Raw genomic sequence first — 19,880 nt, forward strand, 5'->3', positions numbered from 1 at the left:
TATATAAGAAACTAGTAGCTCATAGCGCAGCGTACAGCACTTGATGACTGGCTCCAAAACTTTCAATGCAATCCGCTGCCTCGGTTGAAGCCCCTGTCAAAGGCATAACACAGAATTCAACTAGGTAAACTGCATGCGTTGTCTACGAGCTGCTCTTGACACGCCCTGTTCCAGGTTGTCAGTTTCTTTTGCTTGGTTCTTTTTACGATCTTACAATTGCGCTGTCTTGACACGTAATCAAATATCACACAACAGCCTGCGGCAATCCTTGGCGTGCGAGTTCGGGCACTGGTGTCGCTGATTTAGGACGTCCGCGAGTGGAGATGCAGCGGACGCTTCGATCACTGGTGCGATGAAACTGTCATCTGCCAGAATGCATGCATGACGTATCACTGAGCTGCCTGCTGGGCTGTGCAGGCAACTCGGTGTGCCGGGGCCATCACTGGCAGCACCGCGCAAACAGGAGCCAGCGGCTGTATAAAGGCTGAGGCTGGGTAAGTGGGGCATATGGGGCGTGCTGCTTGGCGCGGAACCGCTTTGTACATGACCGGCCCTCCGTGCGGTGTGGCAGCCAGCCTATGTGCCTCGCACCTGCGTGCCCGTGCAACGCCCTGCAGTGTCTCAACCTCTGCGCTTAGCGGCCTCATCAGTCAGGACGCCATCCATGGGCTTTGTCCTCGAGGCGCAGCCTTCGCGTCCCTTGCTAGCAGCGGCGTCAGCGCCGCGGCCGGCGCCGGGCCTGCGTCGCAGCTTCGGGCGGGAGCACCACTGTCCTGCCTGTGGCTGCTGGCGTTGGCGCCGTCGCGGACAGGCCTAGCAGCAACTGCCTCGTCGTCTTCTTCCTGCGGGGCATGCGGCTCGCATTCCTCCACCTCCAGCCCCTTCGCGCCGCTGCCCGCATCCGCCGCGGGCCTGCGCCACTACGCGAAGGCCGCCAAGGGCGGCGCCGCCGCCGCGCCCGCGGCGCCCTCCGGCCCCAAGCGGCCACGCACCAGCACCACCAAGCTGTACTCCTGCCGTAACGACCGGCTGCGGCACACACACGAGCAGATCTGGCCCACGCTACAGCTCACGGAGTACGAGCAGGCCATGTTCAAACGCAACAGCCGCCTTTTCGTTGTCGACATGGGCCGATCGCTGTCGCTCCGCGACAAGTTCCGCATGGGCGCCTACGAGCCGGCCACCGCGGCCTCCACTGGTGCGGCGGCGGAGGAGGCGGGCGGCGCCGGCGCGGGCGATGCGCTGGTGCCGGCGGCGGGCGGGGCGTCGTACCGGCGTGTGCCGTATTGGCAGGCCCGCAGCCTGCTGCACGAATCCAACCTGCACCTTGACGCGCTGGGCGAGAACCCCAGGTGCGTGTGTGCGTGTGTGTGACGGGACTTAGAGACCCGGTTCGTGCACGCCACGCGCACAGAACTATGCACATGCGTGCGTGCGTGCGTGCGTGCGCACTCGCGCCACGGGGTGTGCGGGTGTGCGTAATCGTGGGTGTTGGGCGGAAGTCATTTGTGGACGCGCGTGCCTGCGCGTGCCTTCCCGTAGCCCTGTCAAGTGTAGCCCTTAGCCAGTAGTACCAATTGCAGCTGCAACCCCACCCTACTTACAACCCTCCGGACCTGCTGCCCGGCAGGTATCTGCGGCTGCGGCGCGTGGGGTCGCTGTTTGCCACTAAGCTGCAGAACGTGCGCAAGCTGCGGCTGCTGCTTGGCTTCCAGCGCCGCGGGTTCGTGCAGAAGCTGTACGAGCACTCGCTGCTGGCGCGCGGCTCCGACCGCATGTGGAAGATGGTGTGCGCCATGGAGGCCACGCTCCCCATGACCGTCACCCGCATGGGGCTGGCGGAGGACGTGGTGGGGGCCGCGACGGCGATCCGGAACGACAAGATATACGTGAACGGCAAGCAGCCGGTGATGCCGCGCAAGGGGCTGCTGGAGCCCGGGGACGTGGTGGGGCCGGCGGCGGGCGGCGCGGCGTACCTGCGCAAGCGCGTCGCACGCAGCATGGAGCCGCTGGCGTCGGTGGTGACGCGGGACTATGTTTGAGGTGGTCAAGGGTTGGCCGAAGCGGCATCAGCCTGCAAAGCCCGGTTGCGAATGCGGCGGTAGCGGTATGGAACGGCGCGCTGAGCAAGAGCTTGGATGGGCAGCGCGCATGGTTGAGACAACAAGTGCAACTGGTGATTTTGATTGATTCAATGGACTCGGCCATGGAGCGAGGCTCAATGTAAGTCCTGAGTCCAAATGATTACCTGGTAGCAATTGGTGCTGCGACCCAGCGACCGGCGGTCGCGGCGCGTCGCTCACCCTGGACCGAAACTTCAGTCCGCTAGTCTAAATGTGTTTAACACACACAGTTCTGAGTATTGCTTGACGACCAAGGGACTATCAAAGGGAGAACTTCTCCCGAGCTGTCGTTTGGCCAAACTTCTATTGAAGCCAAATGTTGTTACGTGCATCGCTCAACGATATGTGTGGCTCAATTCATTTTGTTATGTATAGAATCCACAGGGCCTTCGCGCTGTGAGAAGTCAAAGAGAAGAATGGACTAGTTTTGCGCCAACGCGCTGAGGCGACGTGCGTCTCCAGTGGGGGACGCCTTCATTTCAAACAATGTCATCAGAACCAGAGCCACTCGTGGTGCGGCCTCGGCCCAAACAAGCAGACTCGGGCATCACCGCTGCTGATGCTCCTGCGCCAAATGCGCCAGCGCCAGCACCTTCTGGACAAACACAGATAACAAGCTTGAGCGAAAGCCTGGTCAGCAAGCTCCCCATCGGGCGCTTTGCAACCGTCGGCACAGGGTAGGTGCAGGGCCCAGTCCAGCGCGCCTCCGCCTGTCCTGGTTTGGGGATCGTCACCACACACGTTCTACCTGTACAGAGAGATCGGACCTGCGGACGACGTCAGCTCCACGGGGACACACGAAGTGGTTCGGAGCACTGCCAGCAACACACAGGCGACGCCAGGTGTGCACGGAGGCGTTCCGAGCACCTACAGGCACCACTGCATCGAAGTTCCTTTGTTAGTCCCTGGCCCTCAGTATATGCGGCCGCCTTGACCCGCTACCAACTAAACGTGTCTGCATGGGCCGCGCCACTGCGGTTTGCTGCTTGCTGCTTGCAGCTGCTGGCTCGGCGCCTCCTATGCAGGATGAGAACATGGCGTCTCTGCATGTCAAGTTCAGTGCCAGCACGCGTTTCAATAACTCAGATCAGGACACACTGCGGGACCACATCCAGCGACTGCGCGCCACGGGCGGCGCCCAGCACCCGTCCGGCATCCCAAGGTGGGCCCGCGCCGTGTTCATAGGCGTGCGCGGCACGCGGTTTTGGGGCTGTAATGGTGAGACAGGCAGGATATGCGCTTGGCGCCCCATACGCGACACATTACAATGCAGCACACAATCATGTCATGCCGGCATTCTTACACTGCGAATTGATTGCCCGGCCGTCCAGGTCCGGGACCATGCGGCCTAGCAGCGCGGGCTCAGGGCCTCGCTCCAGCTCGCCACCGCTGTCCAGGCGGTCGACAAACAAGTGAGCGGTGACTCGGCGCTGCATCCTTTATTAAACGACCTAAACTAGGTTCCCGTCATGTTTTCCGACCCTGACCCCAACCCACGAACCCCCCAACCCCTATGTTGCAGCTCCAGCGGTGGCTCGCCCCCTTCTGATGGAAGCCCCATGAGCAACATCATGCGCGCGCTCGCCGGCCGACACAGGTGCGAATCGCTACACGGCCTTCGCTCTGACAGCCGCCTTGCAGTGTATGTTTGCTGGCTGTGCTGGTGGAATAGCAATACATTCATAGTGGGGCGTGTGCCCGGGCGGCCCTGAATGCTGGATGACCGTGGGAACTTGGCGCAGGCGCTCCACCAGTGCAGACACCACCATCGTGCGGCGCACCAGCAGCAGTGGCCAGCGCGGCAGCTTCATCAGGCGCTCAAACTCGCCGCCAGCCGACGGGATGCGCAGCCAGGGAAGCATTAGCTCCGGTCGGCCTAGCTCCGGTCGGCCTAGCCCATCCGGTCCGGTGGCCATTTACTCGTCGGGACAGTACCCAAATGACGGCGGCAGTGGCAGCGACACTGGGCGGCGGCCGCGTGAGCGGCACCGACTGGGGGCCCGGCGGAGCAGGTCCGGCGGTGAGAGTGGCAGCGACGGCGGGGGTGGTCGCGGCAGCAGGGGGCGGCGGCCGCAGCGGTCGATGTCGCGGCAGGGGTCAGCAAGGCGAGGCGGCTTGTTTGGCGCCGCGGCGGCCCAAGATGACGGTGTTCCTGGGTGAGTCTGATGCCTGCAAGCATGCCTGCGATAGGGACGTAGACAAAGGCAACATACCTGCACAACGGCCCGATTTGTACAGGGGCGGGGAGGAGCGCACCAGCGTCGGCAGGAGTTTCTCATTTGTGGCCCCAAGCATGCGCCGCAGCCGGAGTAGCGGTGGAGGCTCGGACCAGGGGCGGCAGTGGTCCCGGCGAAGCCGCGGAGGCGGCGGCGAGGGTGGGGGCGGTGGCTTTGCCGCATTTTTCCGTGGCCCGAGCCGCAGCCGCAGCCGGGGCAGGGCTGGCGAGGAAGGTGCCGGCGCGCAGCCTACACGCCGGTCAGAGTCGCGGCGTCGGCGCGGTGACAGCAGTGGCGGTGGCTTCTTCAGCGCCCTCATCGGCAGTCGCAGCCGCGCGCGCCGGTCCGCAGGTGTAGACGGCACCGGCGAAGCGGATCTCGCTTCTTCGACGGGGCGGGGCCGGGGGCGACGGGAGCCGTCCAGCAGCGGCGGGGCCTTCCTACGCGCCCTGACCGGCCGCAGGAGCACCGCTGAGTCGGTCGCCTCCCCCGAGCGACCCAGGCGCTCAGAGCGGCGGTCAGCGGCAAGGCGGAGGACGCAAGAGCAGAGCGAAGACGGGGGCGCTGTAGACGGAGGCGGAGGCGTTGCGGGGTTCTTACGTGGCCTCACGCGCAGCCGCAGCCGCGGCCGCAGGAGCACGGATGCCACGCAGGTGGGCCTCGGATCCACGCGGCGAAGCCGGGAGCGCAGCAGCGGTGGCGGCGGCTTCCTGCGGGCACTCACGCGCAGTCGCAGCCGCAGCAGGGGTGGGGCGGAGGGCTCGGAGGGCGAGGGCACCGGGGAACTCAGGCGCAGCCGCACCGAGAGGCGCAACCGCAGCGCGGAGCGAAGGAGCCAGAGCCGAAGCCGCAGCCGCGATCCGGGGCAGAGCATGGCTTCTGCGTTCTCATTTGGGCAGCGGCGGTCTCGATCGCCGAGGCGCACTTCTGAAACGGACCTGGAGGAGAGCGGTGAGCTCTGGGCTTGATACCATGCAACCACGTGGTTCGCCGACCACACTGTAACCAGGGTTTGGGTTGCAATTGAGTTTAGTGCATTGCTGCTTTCGCACAGGCGGCATGCGGCGCTCCCGCTCCTCGCGCGGCGGCGGCGGCGGCCTCTTCGGGCGGCGCAGCCGCACTTCACGCTCTGGCCGGTGAGTGGTGCCTACAGCCCCTTCCTGCCTTTCCTCAATCGCTTAGCAATCTGCTTGTTACTTCTCGTGCGCGCTCTAGCCTCTTCGGCCAGGATACAATACCATGCGTAGTAAGGTGGCAACACCTTTTGCTCTCTCGTACTCAGGCCGTCGCTGGCCGGCCAAAGCAGCGGCGCCGTGATGATTGGCTCCCCACGTGGCGCCGGCGGCGGCTACGGCGGCGGCGATCTGAGCGGCGGCGGCGCGGGGCCGGCGGGGCAGCCGCCCCCGTACGGCTACGAACGGGACCAGTCCCTGGCCTTCCGTGCAAGCGGCATGGCTGACCCTTACGATTTGCAAACGCCCACGCTGCGTGTGCCCGCACCGGGCGTGCCGCCGGGCGGGCGGCCGCCATTGGCGCCGTTGCTAGGCCCCTCGGGCCCCAGTGGCAGCCAGCTGGACGCCATGCGGCCACCGGAGCTGCAGCTCGAGACGTCCACGAGCCGGCGGCCGCTGCCGTTCGTGCCGCGCGTCTCGCTCACGGGCGGTGGCCTCTCCAGCACCAACACCATCGTACCGTATGCGTCTTTTGGGGGTGAGCAAGCACGGCGGCATGCGATGGCTGGGCTGCTGACGTGCGGTTACGGATGCGCCTGAAGTAGGACTGCGGGCAGCGGAACATGTCAATGTCTGGCATGAAGGGAACTGCATGCCTCGTCGTGATAGACATTAATGCCATGAGGGGCACCCCTGAGGCTTTGCGTGTGACACGTTGTGTCCATGTGGGGCACCACAGGCACCAGCTCGCTGCCCAGCCCCTCCATGGCCCAGTCGCCCACCTTTGTCGTGGACCGGACCTCGCTGCCGGCAGTGCCCCAGCCGCCGCCCGCACGAACAGGCTCGCCGCCCCGGGTTCCAGGCAGCATGCGCCGCCAGGGCTCGCCAGGTGAGCACACGGTGGACATTGTCCTGGACGAACCCCTGGTAAAGTGCGTTGCCTTACCTGCTCGTACTCCATGCTCCTGTGTAGAGCGCCGGCCTCCACGCTCCGCCTCACGCCCCCGGCGCTCCGAGTCGGCGCCGCGCTCGCGTGCGGCGGCGCGGCGGGCGGAGATGCAGGCTGCGGGCGATGGTAGCAGGCAGCACCGCAGCAGGTCGGCGCGGCGGCATGACGAGGGCGAGCCCAAGGTCCGCATGTCGTTCGCCGCGGCACGCAGGTGCGACACGTGACGCACGATGCGCACAGGTGGTTATGCGCTACGTTCTATGCGCTCCTACCCGCCTCCAAGCTAACACAACACGGCTGTGTATTTCGCTGAGTGTGTGGGGGCGTGCGACGTCGCAATGTGCAGGGCTCGCAAGATGTCAGTGGGCGGCGCCGCGTCAGGCTCCGAGGCTGGCGTGGACGCCGCGTCGGAGGCGGGCATGGCCAAGAGCGGCTCTGCACGGCAGCGCGGCAGCCTGTTTGCCTGGCTGTTCAGCGGCCGCAAGAGTAAGGCGGCCGGCAGCGTTGCCTCCTCCCCGGAGCGGTCCATGGCGCCCGCCGCAGCCGCCCCAGGCACACCGGCGTATGCGCCCCCCGGGGGTGCGAGCTCGGTGCCGGGCACGCCGCCCGGGCCCCTGCTGGGCCCCGGGCCCATGATCTCGCCTGTGCAGGGCAGCGCTACCGGCTTCGGCGGCGGCTCCATGCCCAGTTACCCCTCCACCCCCGGCTCCGTCACCCGGTCAACCTCAGCTGTGGTGATGGCAGGTGACCGGGTGGGTGCGACCGGTGGCGCCTTGGACCTCGGTGCGACCGGCGCAGCAGCTTCAGTAGCAGCAGCAGCAGCAGCGATAGCAGCTGCACCTGACGTGTACGCGCTGGCTGGCCCCAGACCGGATGGTGGCATGGTCGTGCCCAGCCGGGACCCGTCGCGGAGGAGCTCGGGTCTGCACCGGCTCAGGCCGGCGCCGCTGATGATCCCAAGCGACCCGCGGCTCGGCGTGATCACGGCTGAGCGGGCGGCGGCGGAGGCAGCTGCCGCTGCAGCCGCTGCCGCGGCGGGCGCCAAGCCTGCAGAGGGCGAGGGCGCGAAGAAGGGAAGCTGGGGCAAGCTGGGCAAGATGTTCGGCGCCATCAAGAGGTGCGTAATGCACCAGTTCGGTGAACGGTACCATAATCAGTGGAACCAACAATTTTTATGTTAGTATCATAATGCCAGTTGTTGATGAATGCACCTTTCTAACCTGCCTGCTTATTTTGCGTATTGCACGATGCAGGTTTGCGTCTCCAAGCAAGGGCGGCGCAGCGGAGGCACAGCCCGCTGCTGCGCCTGGCGCCGGTGCTGCAGCGGGCCCGGCTGTGCCCGGCACCAACCCCTTAAATATCAGCACCTCGTTACTGCCGCGGCCGGCCTTCCCAAACATGCAGGCCGCTGGCGCAGACGCCCGCACAACCTCCCAAACTAGCGTCGGCCCCGACGCCGCGCTCTCCCGCTACCGCTCCCCCGACGCCGCCGCCGCCACGGCTGCGACAGCCAGTGCCGTGCAGGGGCTCGAGCGGAAAGACGCCGGTGGCGAGGCCACCGCGGACGGGTCCGTGCTAAAGGAGCGGCCCAGCAAGGGTGGGAAGGGGACCGGCATGCGGCGTGGCGGCGGCAGCCGGGGTGACCTGGCGGGTTTGGGCGTGCCGGACGGGATGGTGGACATGCACAGTCCCTTCATGAAGGCGGCGCGCATACTGCAGGGCCTGGGAGCGGACTTGGAGGCGCAGGACGCAGCCAAGGTGTGGCTGGGGCTAGCAGGGCTGCAGGAAGGTGTGATGTGGTGTGACTTTGTGAGGGATGGCTTGGAGTCGAAGGGTTGGGTACGAGTCCGTTGTGACTCAGCAGATGGGTGCAGACAGGCGCCGGAGTGTGTGCAAGCTCGACAGGCTGCTTACGCTGCCGTGCCCTGTCCACCTGCCGCTGCCGTGCACCTGCAGACCGGCAAGGGCGGCCTGGGCCGGCACGCCCGCAGCAAGAGCGCCGGTCAGGGCGGCGGCCGCGCCGCCTCCTGGTCCCCGCCTAAGCTGCGCGCGCCGGCCTTCGTGCCGCGCGGCCGCAGCATCTCCCCACTCGGCCGCGGCATGGTCGCCGACGTCGCTGCCGGCAGCCCCAGCCCCGGCCGCGGCCCTCCGGTCGTGTACCTCGCTCCCCTGGCTGCTCAGGTCCAGGGCAGGGTCGTCATCTCGCCGCTCAAGCCGTCGCAGTCAGCGCTACGGGGGCCGGGCGGCCTTGCATTGGCCGGGCACGCCGGCGGCGCGGCGTGGGGCGTGGATGGGCAGGGCGTGGTCCTGGGATACGACCGACTGCCCACCATCGTATCATCGCTGCGGCCGGGCGGCAATAACCGGGCCGTGTCGCCGCCTGGGCACCTGCCGCGTCCACCGCCGCCACACCCGGGACTGCCCTACGCCGGACACCAGCTGCCGCCGCCCACTGCCCTGCACACCTCCATTGACGGCTGGGTGTTTCCCTCCACCATGCAGCTTGACCCGACGTTTGCAGCACTGGATCCCCGGGTGCCACTTGGCAACACGTACACCAGCGACCAGATGTTGCTTGGTTCGTTGGCGCTCGGCGCCACGGGCGGCACCAGCCGCCGTCCCGGAACGGCCGCCACAGTGGGAGGTGGCTTCGGCGGCAGCGGTGGAGGTGGAGGCACTATTGCCGCCACAGGCCGCAGCGGCCGGCTGCTCAGCGGCGCTCAGGCGGCGTTCCTGAACGCGCAGACCCAGATCTTGCAGCAGTCGCAGCTGCTGGCGGCCACCCATGCCCGAGCGCAGGCGCAGGCTCCATGGGACGGCGCGTTGAATGGTGGCGGTGCCGGCAGCTTCACCGGCGGGCTGCGCGGCAGCCAGGAGGTGCCGGTGGGTGTGCTGCGCTCGCCTCGGCTGCTGGGCCTGCAGGAGCCAGGCGTGGGTGGCATGCTGCTGCAGGCTCCCGATGGCTTCAGGGCGGTGGTGGGCGCCGAGGCGGCGGATTGGCTGGCGGCTGCGGAGACAGGCGTGCTGCCGCTGTCGCGCTCCGGCGCCGGCCCAGGCGGCCGGACAGCCTGGGTCGAGGCGGCGGGTGAGGAGGTGTTGTTGACGACGGCGGCGCTGCGGCCGCCGCCGCGGCTGCCGCGCCCTGGGCTGCTGCACCTAGGGCTGGCCAGTGGTGGCCCTGGGGAGCCGGGCTTCGGCACTGGCAGCTGGCGGGGCGGCTTCGGCACGGATGGAGTCATGAGCTCCGCGGCAGGTGGGTGGGGCAGGACGGCATTAAACATGGCATATGCACACCCTTCAAAAGGCTTCGTCAGCGTGATACACTGCTCGCCCTGTATCGGTCCATGAGGCAGTGCTGAGTGCTGATTCGGTGTTGCCTGGGTGTGTGTGGGGATGCACCGCAGGCACACTACAGGACTTCCGCACCATGTCCCGGCCGGGTTCGGCAGTGCCGGGGCCGGTCCGCAGCGAGTCGCCTGCCCGGATGCCGCCCTCCGCCTTCCGGCCGCACCGCCCCTTGGGGACACAACCGCCCGAGGAAGGTGCGTGCTCGACCCATACCCATACGCACACATCCGCAAGCACGCACTTAGCTAGCACCCACCACCTTGCTTCCACAACATCAACTACACCCTGACTGCCGTTCCCCTGCCCGCGCCCGCGCCCGCGCCAACAGCCGCCTACACTGCCCTGCGCCGGCCCGACCAGCCCGCACTCCTCGCGCCCGACTACCCCTACGCAACCGCCGAGTACGGCGCCTCACTGCTTCCGCTGCCACCCATGCCGGGTAACGGCATGAGGACCGGCGGAGTGCTACAGCCTCGAGCGGGCACGCAGCCTTTTGCAGGCGCGGGCGGCGGCGGCGCTGCTACTGCCAGCTGGCGCCGCGGCACCGCTGCAGCTGGCGGTGGGCTGCCGCCCGGCCTTGCAGGCATGGGCGGGGGCAGGGGTGAGGACGACGACAGCAGCATTGCGTCCTCGGAGACCGCCAACTCGCTCAGGTGCGCTCCAGCGGTTCTTCACTGCTGAGGGGCTATCAGGTATAAGCACCTGTCATGCTTGTCCGTATACGTACTGCATGTTCGATCCTATGTAGCATAAACATGAATCAAGTCATGGCTGCCGCAGGGACATGCCGCCCGCGCTGGCGCTAGAGCTGCGGCGGCGTGAGATTCTGGACCCCTCGGGTATGGGGCTGGGGCTGCCCACCAGCGGCGTGTCAGGCGTCACCGTTCGGCCGCTGCGGCGGGAGGTCACGACAGGTACGGAGTCCGGGTAAACCTGGGGCACCGTGGGAAGGCTGAACCCAGTACGCGCATCCGAACTTTGTGAAGTTAGCATTTGACTCTTGCTCATAATGTATTTACTACACCACAGGTCCACACGTAAAGCTGATGAAGCCTAAGCAGCTGCTGCGCCAGCTGGAGCCGCCAGGGCCGGAGCCCACCTTCACTCGGCGACAGCAGTGGACGCTCACGGAGCGCCATGGGCAGGTGCGTGCCTAAACCGCTTACCCTGTGGTTGCCGCTCACCGTGAGGTTGCCGCATACTACGCCATGCGCCTAGGCATGCGTCCTCCTGCTGTGGTGGCCATGATGGCTATCTTCGCGTGTTCGTCTGCGTTGCCTGTAGGAAGCTGAGGGCACGCCTGCGCAAAGCGGCAGGGACGGCGAAGATGAGGCTGGCCAGGAGGCAACAGGGTCAGCAGCGGCAGCTCCGGACGCTGTTCAAAGGGCTACAGAAGACGACGACGAGGAGGACGGAGTGGTGGGGGCGGTAAGCGACGAGGAGGGCGCCGCACCACCAGTTGCCTCGCGCCATCCATCCCAGCGCTCTCGCACGTCTGCACCGGGTGAGGCCTCCACAGGGCCGGAGCGGCAGGCCTCTCACAGCCAGTCCTCCCGGCGCTCTCGCCACCGCCAGGACCGGTCGTCGCCCCAGCCTAGGCCTGAGGCGGCACGTGCCCAAAGCCCGGCACCAGGCCTGGCGCCGCCAGAGGCTGCGGGCTGGGCGCCTGATGGTGCCGCGCCATTCATCCGGGTGGACACGGCCGCAACTATGGTGCGCCCGCTGGCGCCGCCGCCCATGCCTGCCGGCGGCCGCAGCCCCCCACGACTGCTGCGCGTGCCGCAGCCGCCCGCCGCCTACCAGCAGACCAGGTGGGCCCATCTCTGACTGTGAAACCTGGTATGCGCACGGGGATGTGCCTGGCTGGTCGTGTGCACGGCGTTGTCGCTTCATGCACAAGTCACCGACGTGTTGCTGTGTGTTGCTACTGCTTGTGTGATGCGGCAGGCGACACGTGAACTTCGCCCTCGGCGGGGGTGTCGGCGCCTCAGAGGAGCCGCGCTTCAACAACGTCCGGCTCATGCGGGTCGTCAACCCCCCCGCACGGGTGCGTGTACACCGCCAACGATCGGTTGAATGCTCACAACCTTGCCATTCTAGCCCCCCGCCGGGCCTGAGGCACATGAAGACTGAATCGCAGCGCACCTAATTCCTTGCGTGCATTGGCATTGCAGGAGGCGGAGGCGAGGCCCGGCGAGCGAGCGCCTGAGCAGCTGCCCAGTCGCAAGCTGCGGGTGCTGGACCGGCCTGAGGCGGAGATCCCCGGAGTGGTGCCGGCCGGTACCGCTGGACGCACAGAGCACCTGCTGGGCATGCTGCGGCGGCCGGAGCAGCGTAGGCCGGCCACAGGTGCGGGGAGTGGACGACTGTGTGGCGGGGTGCGATGGAATGGCATGCAGGCGTGCGCTTGAGTGTTGTGTGGGCCAGAATAAGTGCAGCCAGCGAGAATCCATGCTTGAGGAGCAAGCAGCGTGAGCACGTGTGTACACATGCAGCCTCACTGCGTCATGCCCTGATCACAGGCATTGGGCACCGGGTGGGTCTGTTCGAGCAGCCGCCCGGCTTCGGCACCCCAGGCGGGTCACCACACGGCGGCGTCGCCTCCGCCTCCCCGACGCCCCCTGGCCACTCGCCGCGAGACGCCGCAACCCAGTCTGGCCCCGCCAGCCCTGCCATTGAGATCCGTGTCAACAGCAGCACAAGCCCCGCCCGCCCCGCTGCGTCCCCTCGTCAACAAGCCAGCTACGGCGATGGCGGCTACCCGCCGTACCTGCCGTACCCGCCGCCGCCGTCGGCGCCGCCGCCGCCCCAGATCGTGGTGGCGCCGACGGACCCGGCAGCGCTGGCCGGGCTGGCGGCGCTGCAGCAGCTTTCTGCTCTGTCGGCGCTGTCGGGTCTGGGCCAGGCGGTGGGCGTGCCGCCGGTGGACGACCCCACCCTGTGGCCGGACCTGACGGAGGTGAGTGACACTACTGTAAGCTGGGCGCGTTTGTGGTTGCAGAGAGAGACAGAGATGCAAATCATGTAAAAAAAAGCGCTCTGTCCTCGTTGCCATGCCACAATTCTACGGGTTGCAAGTTATAGCAGTAAAACAAGGTGAGCGCCCGCACCCAGTTCCCATTCCTTCCTCTACCCCGCAGACCACGCCCGAGTCGCTGCAGGAGACGGTGGCCCAGACAGTGGCGGCCGGGCGCTTGCGGCAGCAGCGCGCGCTGTCACAGCCCAACATCAGCGTCGCACAGCTCCGCGACATGGACCCAGCCCTGGTGCTGGAGCCGCCACAAATGCTGGGGCCCGGGCCCCTGGGCGATGCGCAGCACATGCTGCGCACCACAGGTGTCGCCAGTGGCCCCACCGTAGTGAACCTGCCCGCTGGCCCCGGCGCCGGCTTCGGCGCGGGCGCCGGGTACGGTGGCGGCTTCGGCACCGGGGGCCCGGCCGGCGCTGCAGGCGCTGGCGGCCGCCGCTCTGCCGCGGCCTACGCCCCGGCAGGGGCCTCCCGTCATGATGGGCATGAAGGCCGCGGCTCGCCGGGTTCACCGGGAAGGTGGCTTCTGAGCCGCTCCGCGGACGGGCAGGTACTGTCGGTGGGCGTGGCGGTACACGAGACAGGGCGGGTGCCCGGGCGTCGCTCCCCAGGTGAGGTGGTGGTGTACGGTGGCTACCAGACTCAGCACCTCAAGTCAGACCTTGAGCCGGAGCCGTCGGCGGCGTCGCTACGCGAGCGCGAGCGGCGCCGGCGGCGCGGGCTGCCGGTAGAAGAGGAGGAGGACGAGGAGGGCGGGCTGGGGCGCGCGGAGGAGGAGAAGGGGGTGCTGCCGCGGCGCGGCGGCCGCAGCGGTGGGGTCAGCGGTGGGCGGAAAGGAAGGAGCAATTGGAAAGACAAGAGTGGCAAGAAGCATCACCGGCGGCGGAAGGGCCGAGACGCGGCTGACAGCGCGAGCAACTCCGAATCCGGATCGTCCACCGACCACAGCAGCACAAGCAGTCGGTCTGATTCGGAGACGGCCAGTAGCTCGTCGTCAAGCAGTAGCGACGGGCGACGACACAGCCGGCGGCGGCGGCGGAAGGAGAAGGAGAAGAAGAAGAAGCACAAGAAGGGGAAGAAAGCAGTTGCTCCAGACGCTGATGACTCACATCACGAGAAGGGCGGCATGGCACCTGGCGCGGCAGCGGACGCGGCTGGCAAGCACAGCTCTGCGGTTGAGGCCGCAGCAGGTAAGGCTGCAGGCGCCAAGGGCGCAGGCCTTCCACCACTGGGGCCCGGCCGCACCTGCTCCTCCGCCTCACTGCCGCCCATCGGCGCCGGCGGCGCCGCACCTGCATCTGGATCAGCCGCCGCGGCAGCCGGCGAGTCGGAGGCCGCTGCTGCTAGGCCGGAGCCGGGTGACGACTTCGGAATGGGCCTTGCGGAGAAGCTGCTGCGGCAGATGGAGGAGCCGCTAAAGCGCGTTGGCAGCAAAGCGGGGAGCAAGGCCGGCAGCAGGGCAGGAAGCGTCAAAGCTGACGGCATGGAGGGCAGGGAGGCCCAGGGTGCCGCAGGCGAGGAGGGCGCGCAGGCGGACAGCGACGAGCTGCTGAGCCCGCCCGCGGGCCGGCTGGCCCGTGTGTTTGCTCCCACGTCGCCGGGCGCTGTGGACCAGCGCGAGAGCAACTCGCCCAACGCCAAGATGGTGGACGTGCTGCACGGGGCCGACACGGAGCGCCGCACGCAGGAGGTGAGGGCGCGGGCGTCAGGACAGGATACGGTACTCACAACGTTGGCAGCGTAAGCCGCCTTGCCTGATTCTCGTTAAGCAGGATTGGTGGAGCAGGCCGGCACAGCCGGGCTAGACCTTGGGGAGCACAAGCTGACGTCCCCGCCGCTACCTCACTTTGCCAAAGGGTTATCTCCCGCAGATCCTGGACCAACACGCCGCATTGCGAGCCAAGTTCATCGTCGCCGCCGACAACCTGCGCTCCGCAGTGACAGCGGCGGGGCTGCCGCAATCGCAGCTGGCCCTGGGGGCCGGCAACAGCCAGCCCGCAGGCAGCCAGCAACAAGACCTGCCCGCCGAGCCGACGCTCACAGTGGTAGCGCCCGGCGAGCAGCAGCAGCAGCAGCAGCAGGCTGACGCTGGCGCTGCTGGGACAGGCAGTGCTGCTGGTGCCGTCGCGCGGCAGGACTCTTGGCAGTTCGCGCGGGGGCCTGGCAGTGCTGCCGGCGGCAGTGCCAAGGGCAGTGACGGCGGCACCAGCGCCAGCGGCAGCGTCGCGCCCTCCTCGCACGCGACCGGGCTGGAGGGCGGCGCCGGTGCTGGGCCGGGTCCCTCAGGGCCGCCGGGCTCTCAGTCCATCAACATCTATTGCACACAGCTGGTGCTCAACCCTGGCAGCGGTCCCGTCACCGTGCCCGGCTTGCCCGCGTATTATCCTGCGCCAGGTGCGTTTGCCGGGCCTTGGGGCCGTGGCCGGCCTCCCGTGCATACCTGCTGCAATCCGCAGTGTTCAGCACCCAACTCCCGTGACGGATCAGCACTGATTGTTTCATGCACTAGTAAGGGAGCATGCGTATAATGACGCCATCTGACCTGCTCTGTGCATATACGATTGGCCTGCTGCAGGTCCGGCGGCGTGGGGTGGCGTGCCGGTAGCCCAGCCCGTCATGCCGCCTCCCGGCATGCCCGCGGACTGGGAGCCCACTGCCGACCGCGCCGGGTACGTCCGCCACTCGCCTTACCACCCCAGCCACCCGCGCGCCTACCCGCCCGCCGTGCGCGTGTCGCCAACCAGCACTGCTGCGTGGCTACCGCAGCAGTCTGGCGGCCCTGGCGCCGGAGGCGGCCCGCGCAGCACCGGAGGCGGCCCGCCGCCGGACCGAGTCCACAGCCACGTACATTTCACTGACCTCCCGCCCAGCATCTCAGCCTACTCACCGCCAGAGCACAAGTCCGGCGATTCGGCTGACTCCTCCCCTGACGGGCCGTCAGCGCCCGGCGGCAGGTTGTACAGCGGCGCCTCGCAAGCGAGCCTGGCAGCACGCAGCCAGGGCGGCGCCGGCTTCGCGCTTCGCCCGGAGGCCTCGGGCGTGTCGCAGTCGAGTCGGCAGCCCCCGATTGCACGGGTGATATCACGCGGTAGCTCCATCGCGCGGGCGTGGGGCGCTGCTAGCCTGGGCGGACCGGAGCCGTCCATCGGGAGCATGCAGCGCCTAACGGAGGAGCGTCTGGCTGGCCTGGCGGTGGGCAGTGATGGAGGGGCAGGGGCAAGGGGTGGCGGAAGCAGGCGGCACCGCTCCTCTGCTGCGTCCGGGCCCATGTCGGTGGAGGAGGAGCCGACGGCGGTGGGCAGCGAGCGTGGGGAGCTTGAGGTGGTGGAGGAAGCCGCCGCTGGTGAGAGCGGTCGCGTGCCGTCGGCCGAGGCCTCCAGCCACGCGGCGTCAGACAGGGCTGGCTCGGGCTCGGGCGAGGCGGCGCTGGCAGCCACGGCTGCAGGTCGTCAGCAGGGTGACGAGCGAGGAAGCGGCAGCGGCAGCCAGGGCAGTGGCGCCGCCGCCACCGCCACATCCACCGCCGCTGCAGCCACTGCGACCGGCGGCATGCTGCAGCCACAGGACACCAAGACGCAGCTGGCAGTGGAGCTGACGCAGCTCATCATGGAGGCCTTCCAGCAGAGCGGCGGCGTCATCACCGCACACCGCGAGCCAGGCGGCAGCGGCGACGGCGCCGATGGCGCTGCAGCCGCCGGCAACCGTGTCGGCGGGGGCAAGGTGGACAAGGCGGTGGGGACCAGTGCGGCGGGTGGCAGTAGCCGCACCGGGCGCGGCCCCGGCTCCGCTGCCTCGGGCCGCTCAGGCTCGCTTGGCGGCTTCGAGGCCACCCTCAGCGCGCCGCCCTCCGCCGAGCCTGTGCCGCCGCCGCAGCCGCCTCCCATGCGGCTGCCCGCCACGCTGCCCAACGCAGGGGTGCCGCGCGGCGCCGGGCCCAACTTCCTGCAGGTCCGCGACATCGCGCTGGCTGCAGACGCGCCGCCCGGCCCCACCCAGTTCACGCCCGACCCCGCCACCGACAAGCTGACTGCCGACATCCTGGGCGGCCTCAACAACTGGAAGGAGACCGTCATGTCGGCGCTCATGGGCCGCCCGCCCCCGCCGCCGCAGCCGCCGGCACAGCTGCAGCCCCCGGCGCCGGTGCTACAGCCTGGTGCAGGGGGTGGTGGTGCGGGCCTGGCGGCCGCTCACACCGTGACGCTGTACGACATGCCGGTGGTGATGCAGGGCCAGTACCACTCGCCCGGTCCCGGGCAGGGGCCGGCAGCAGCGGGGCGGCCGCCGGCGTACCTGACGGGCGGTCAGCAGCCGGACCCGGGGCGGGACCTGACGGCGGCGGAGGCGCTGGTTCTGGAACCGGGCTACGCGATGCAGCACTCCATGGCAGCCATCGCCACCCGCAAGCAGCAGCGCGCCGCCGCCGTCGAGGAGCGGCGGGCTCGCTACGCCGCCGGGATGGACGCCTTCGCAGCCGACGGCCACCAGCCGCAGCCGCTGCACATGCCGCCGCCGCAGCACCCCTGGCCGCCGCCGGGTGGGCAGGACTACCGGCCGGCGCCGGGGCCCGGGACTGTGGGCTACGGCGCCGCCGGGGTCACCAACCCAGCAACGCTCCATGGCTGGGCTGCAGCGGGCGCGCCTACCTTCGCCGGCGGCGCCAGCGGCATCCAGCGGCGCTACGGCGGCGGCGGTGGCACCAGCGGCGCGGTGGCGGGCGGCCGCGGCAGCCCGCTAGCCCTTGACGAGGACACGCATGGCACCATGTTTCCGCAGTCGCAGTATGCCGGCGGGCTGGCGGGGCCGGGTGTGGCACGGCAGCCGCACCCGCGCAGTCCGCTGCAGCGCGTCATGCACGGCGAGGCGGACCCGCGCAAGAAGCGGCGGGCGTGGGAGGTACCGACGGTGGAGCAGCAGCGGGTGAGCGTGAGCAGTGCGGTCGGGGGGAGCAGTGCGGGGCGGGCTTGGGCAGGTGACAATGGATCATGGGTCAAAGCAAAAGCCTGCACTGGAAGAACGCTGTGTTCCTTCAAGGATGCTTGCCAACGCGCTCTCAATCACATGCAACAGGCCGCGCCGCTGTGGGAGCACCAGGCCACCTTCCGCACCAACGTTCGCACCGCCATGCGGTCCGCCGGCAGGCGTGAGCGCACCGCCCGGCCCAGCCCCGGCCGCGAGCATGGCTCCGGCCACGAAGGCAGCTATCACTACACAGGCAGCCTTCCCGGCCGCGCCAGCGTGGGTGTGGGGCCGCCAACCGTTTCCTTCGCAGACGGCACCCGCGGCGGCTACAGTCCCCAGGAGGGTGACGCACGTGTACCGTACATGGCACGCGCCAGCCACCCTGCCAACGCCAGCCCCGCCACCGCGGCAGTGCGCTCCCTGGCGACCATGGTGGCGCGGCGCTTCGACGACGGGCAGTGGGAGACGCGGCAGCTGCAGAAGCTGGGCGAGGGCCGCGGCCGTGGTGGTGGTGGCGGAGAGGAGGGCGGCTGGGAGGAGGATGCGGAGGGCGTGTGGCCGGGCGACGCCGACGTGCTGGGGGACAGCAATGTGTGCGGCGGCTGCGACTTCCCTGGGTGCCCGGTGCATGGGGACCCGGGTGCGGCGGCGGCTGCGGAGGAGGAGCGGCAGTCGCGGCGGCGGCCGCCCGGGGCGCAGCCCGGTGGTCCAGACGCCCAGGTGCGGCGGCACCGCGTACCATACGGCATCCTTGAGGGGTACATTGGGCCACATTGGGGTCATTGACATGGAGGTGCCGATGTATCTTCCGCCACATTGGGGTCATTGACATGGAGGTGCCAATTTAACTTCCGCCACAACGCCCCACGCGCAGGCCTACACGGAGCAGGAGCTGACCAAGCGGGCGCACCGCGACATGGCCCGCAGCGTCATGCTGGACCAGTGGATGGCGGAGATGAAGCAGCTCAGCGCCGCAACCGCCAAGGCCGAGGCCACACGCAAAGTGGCCATCGCCTCGGCGCAGCAGGTGCGGGCATGGAAATGCAAGCCCAGCGGCTGTCAGTGCATGGCTGAGCGGGATACGTCCTGTAGTGACTGGAACCCTGCCGCACGACGCGGAACATAGAATGCCTCCCTGTCTCGTTGCCCCCCCCCAACACACACACACACACACACACACACACACACACACACACGCACACACACAAAGTGCATCCCCATTCCCCACACAACACCGGGTTGCCGATACGTACCTTGCTGCAGGCTGTCGCCAACCGGCGTGAGCGACAGGCTGCTGAGCTGGCAGGCATCTTCGACATGCTGACTGAGGTGGACGCCCTTGCCAACAACATCTCGGACCAGGCGGGCGAGACGCGGAAGATGATGCAGGTGTGGCCCTGGTTTGGGTACATGTGCGTGTGGGAGGCCAGCCGGCCTAATGCGAATGCTTTGCGCCGCTGAAGCGCTCGCGGCTTGCCGCTTGTAAGCACGCCAGAGGTGTAACACATGGAATTTTGTTCCGTCTCTTAGTGTGCTAGCTAACGGCCGTTCCGGTGTGATGCCTCCCGTGTGATGCCAGGTCCTGGAGGAGGAGGCGGAGCTGCGGCGTGTGTCGCGCCTCAACTCGCTGCTGCACGAGGCGCGTCGTCTGGGCAGTGCGGTGGACACGGCACTTGGTCCGGAGGACAAGGCGGCAGCCGGCACAGGGGGAGAGGTGGATGGTGGCGCTGCTGCTGCCAGTAGCGGCGGCTAGGCAGTGGGCGATGGCATGAGGGCTGCATTTACCCTGTCCCATCGCGGTTAGGGTGTGATGGGACAGGGTATATAAAGGACAGGTTGGCGTTGGGTGTTGACGGCGAAGCAAGCATGAGGACGTTGACATTACAGATTCATGGGGGCGGGACACCGAGTATGCACGTGACAACCATGGTCACAAGCACTGCTGCGAGACACGGAGAAGAAGGTGCACCTGCGGAAGCACGGAAGGCGGGGAGACGCGGGGCCGCGGGTGGCGGCATGGGGGAGGTGACCTGAAATCGCGCATGGTTTTCTGGCTCGCTCGAAAAGCTAGGTTTACGGCAAGAC

General features: G+C 68.1%; 2 protein-coding genes across 2 annotated transcripts; both read left to right on the forward strand.

Moving 5' to 3' along the window:
- Positions 1-124: 124 nt before the first annotated feature.
- On the forward strand, positions 125-2,336 carry CHLRE_02g091450v5 (uncharacterized protein). The gene is made up of 4 exons (XM_043059434.1): positions 125-347; positions 418-494; positions 618-1,352; positions 1,631-2,336. The coding sequence occupies exons 1-4, from the start codon at positions 324-326 to the stop codon at positions 2,040-2,042; spliced, it is 1,248 nt and encodes a 415-aa protein (XP_042927068.1). The 5' UTR covers positions 125-323; the 3' UTR covers positions 2,043-2,336.
- Positions 2,337-2,384: 48 nt separating this feature from the next.
- Positions 2,385-19,846, forward strand: CHLRE_02g091500v5 (uncharacterized protein). The gene is made up of 29 exons (XM_043059435.1): positions 2,385-2,800; positions 2,880-2,965; positions 3,123-3,285; positions 3,455-3,535; positions 3,646-3,720; positions 3,866-4,279; positions 4,362-5,290; positions 5,394-5,475; positions 5,622-6,049; positions 6,251-6,400; positions 6,485-6,671; positions 6,807-7,577; positions 7,714-8,218; positions 8,417-9,713; positions 9,865-10,002; positions 10,137-10,461; positions 10,589-10,722; positions 10,838-10,953; positions 11,093-11,619; positions 11,756-11,855; positions 11,983-12,157; positions 12,331-12,767; positions 12,949-14,526; positions 14,708-15,230; positions 15,412-17,753; positions 17,904-18,515; positions 18,670-18,822; positions 19,059-19,184; positions 19,375-19,846. Exons 1-29 carry the CDS (start codon positions 2,610-2,612, stop codon positions 19,546-19,548), a joined length of 12,819 nt encoding a protein of 4,272 aa, XP_042927069.1. The 5' UTR covers positions 2,385-2,609; the 3' UTR covers positions 19,549-19,846.
- Positions 19,847-19,880: the final 34 nt, after the last annotated feature.

This window comes from Chlamydomonas reinhardtii, chromosome 2 (genome assembly GCF_000002595.2).
Source record: "Chlamydomonas reinhardtii strain CC-503 cw92 mt+ chromosome 2, whole genome shotgun sequence".
NCBI classification, from domain to species: domain Eukaryota; kingdom Viridiplantae; phylum Chlorophyta; class Chlorophyceae; order Chlamydomonadales; family Chlamydomonadaceae; genus Chlamydomonas; species Chlamydomonas reinhardtii.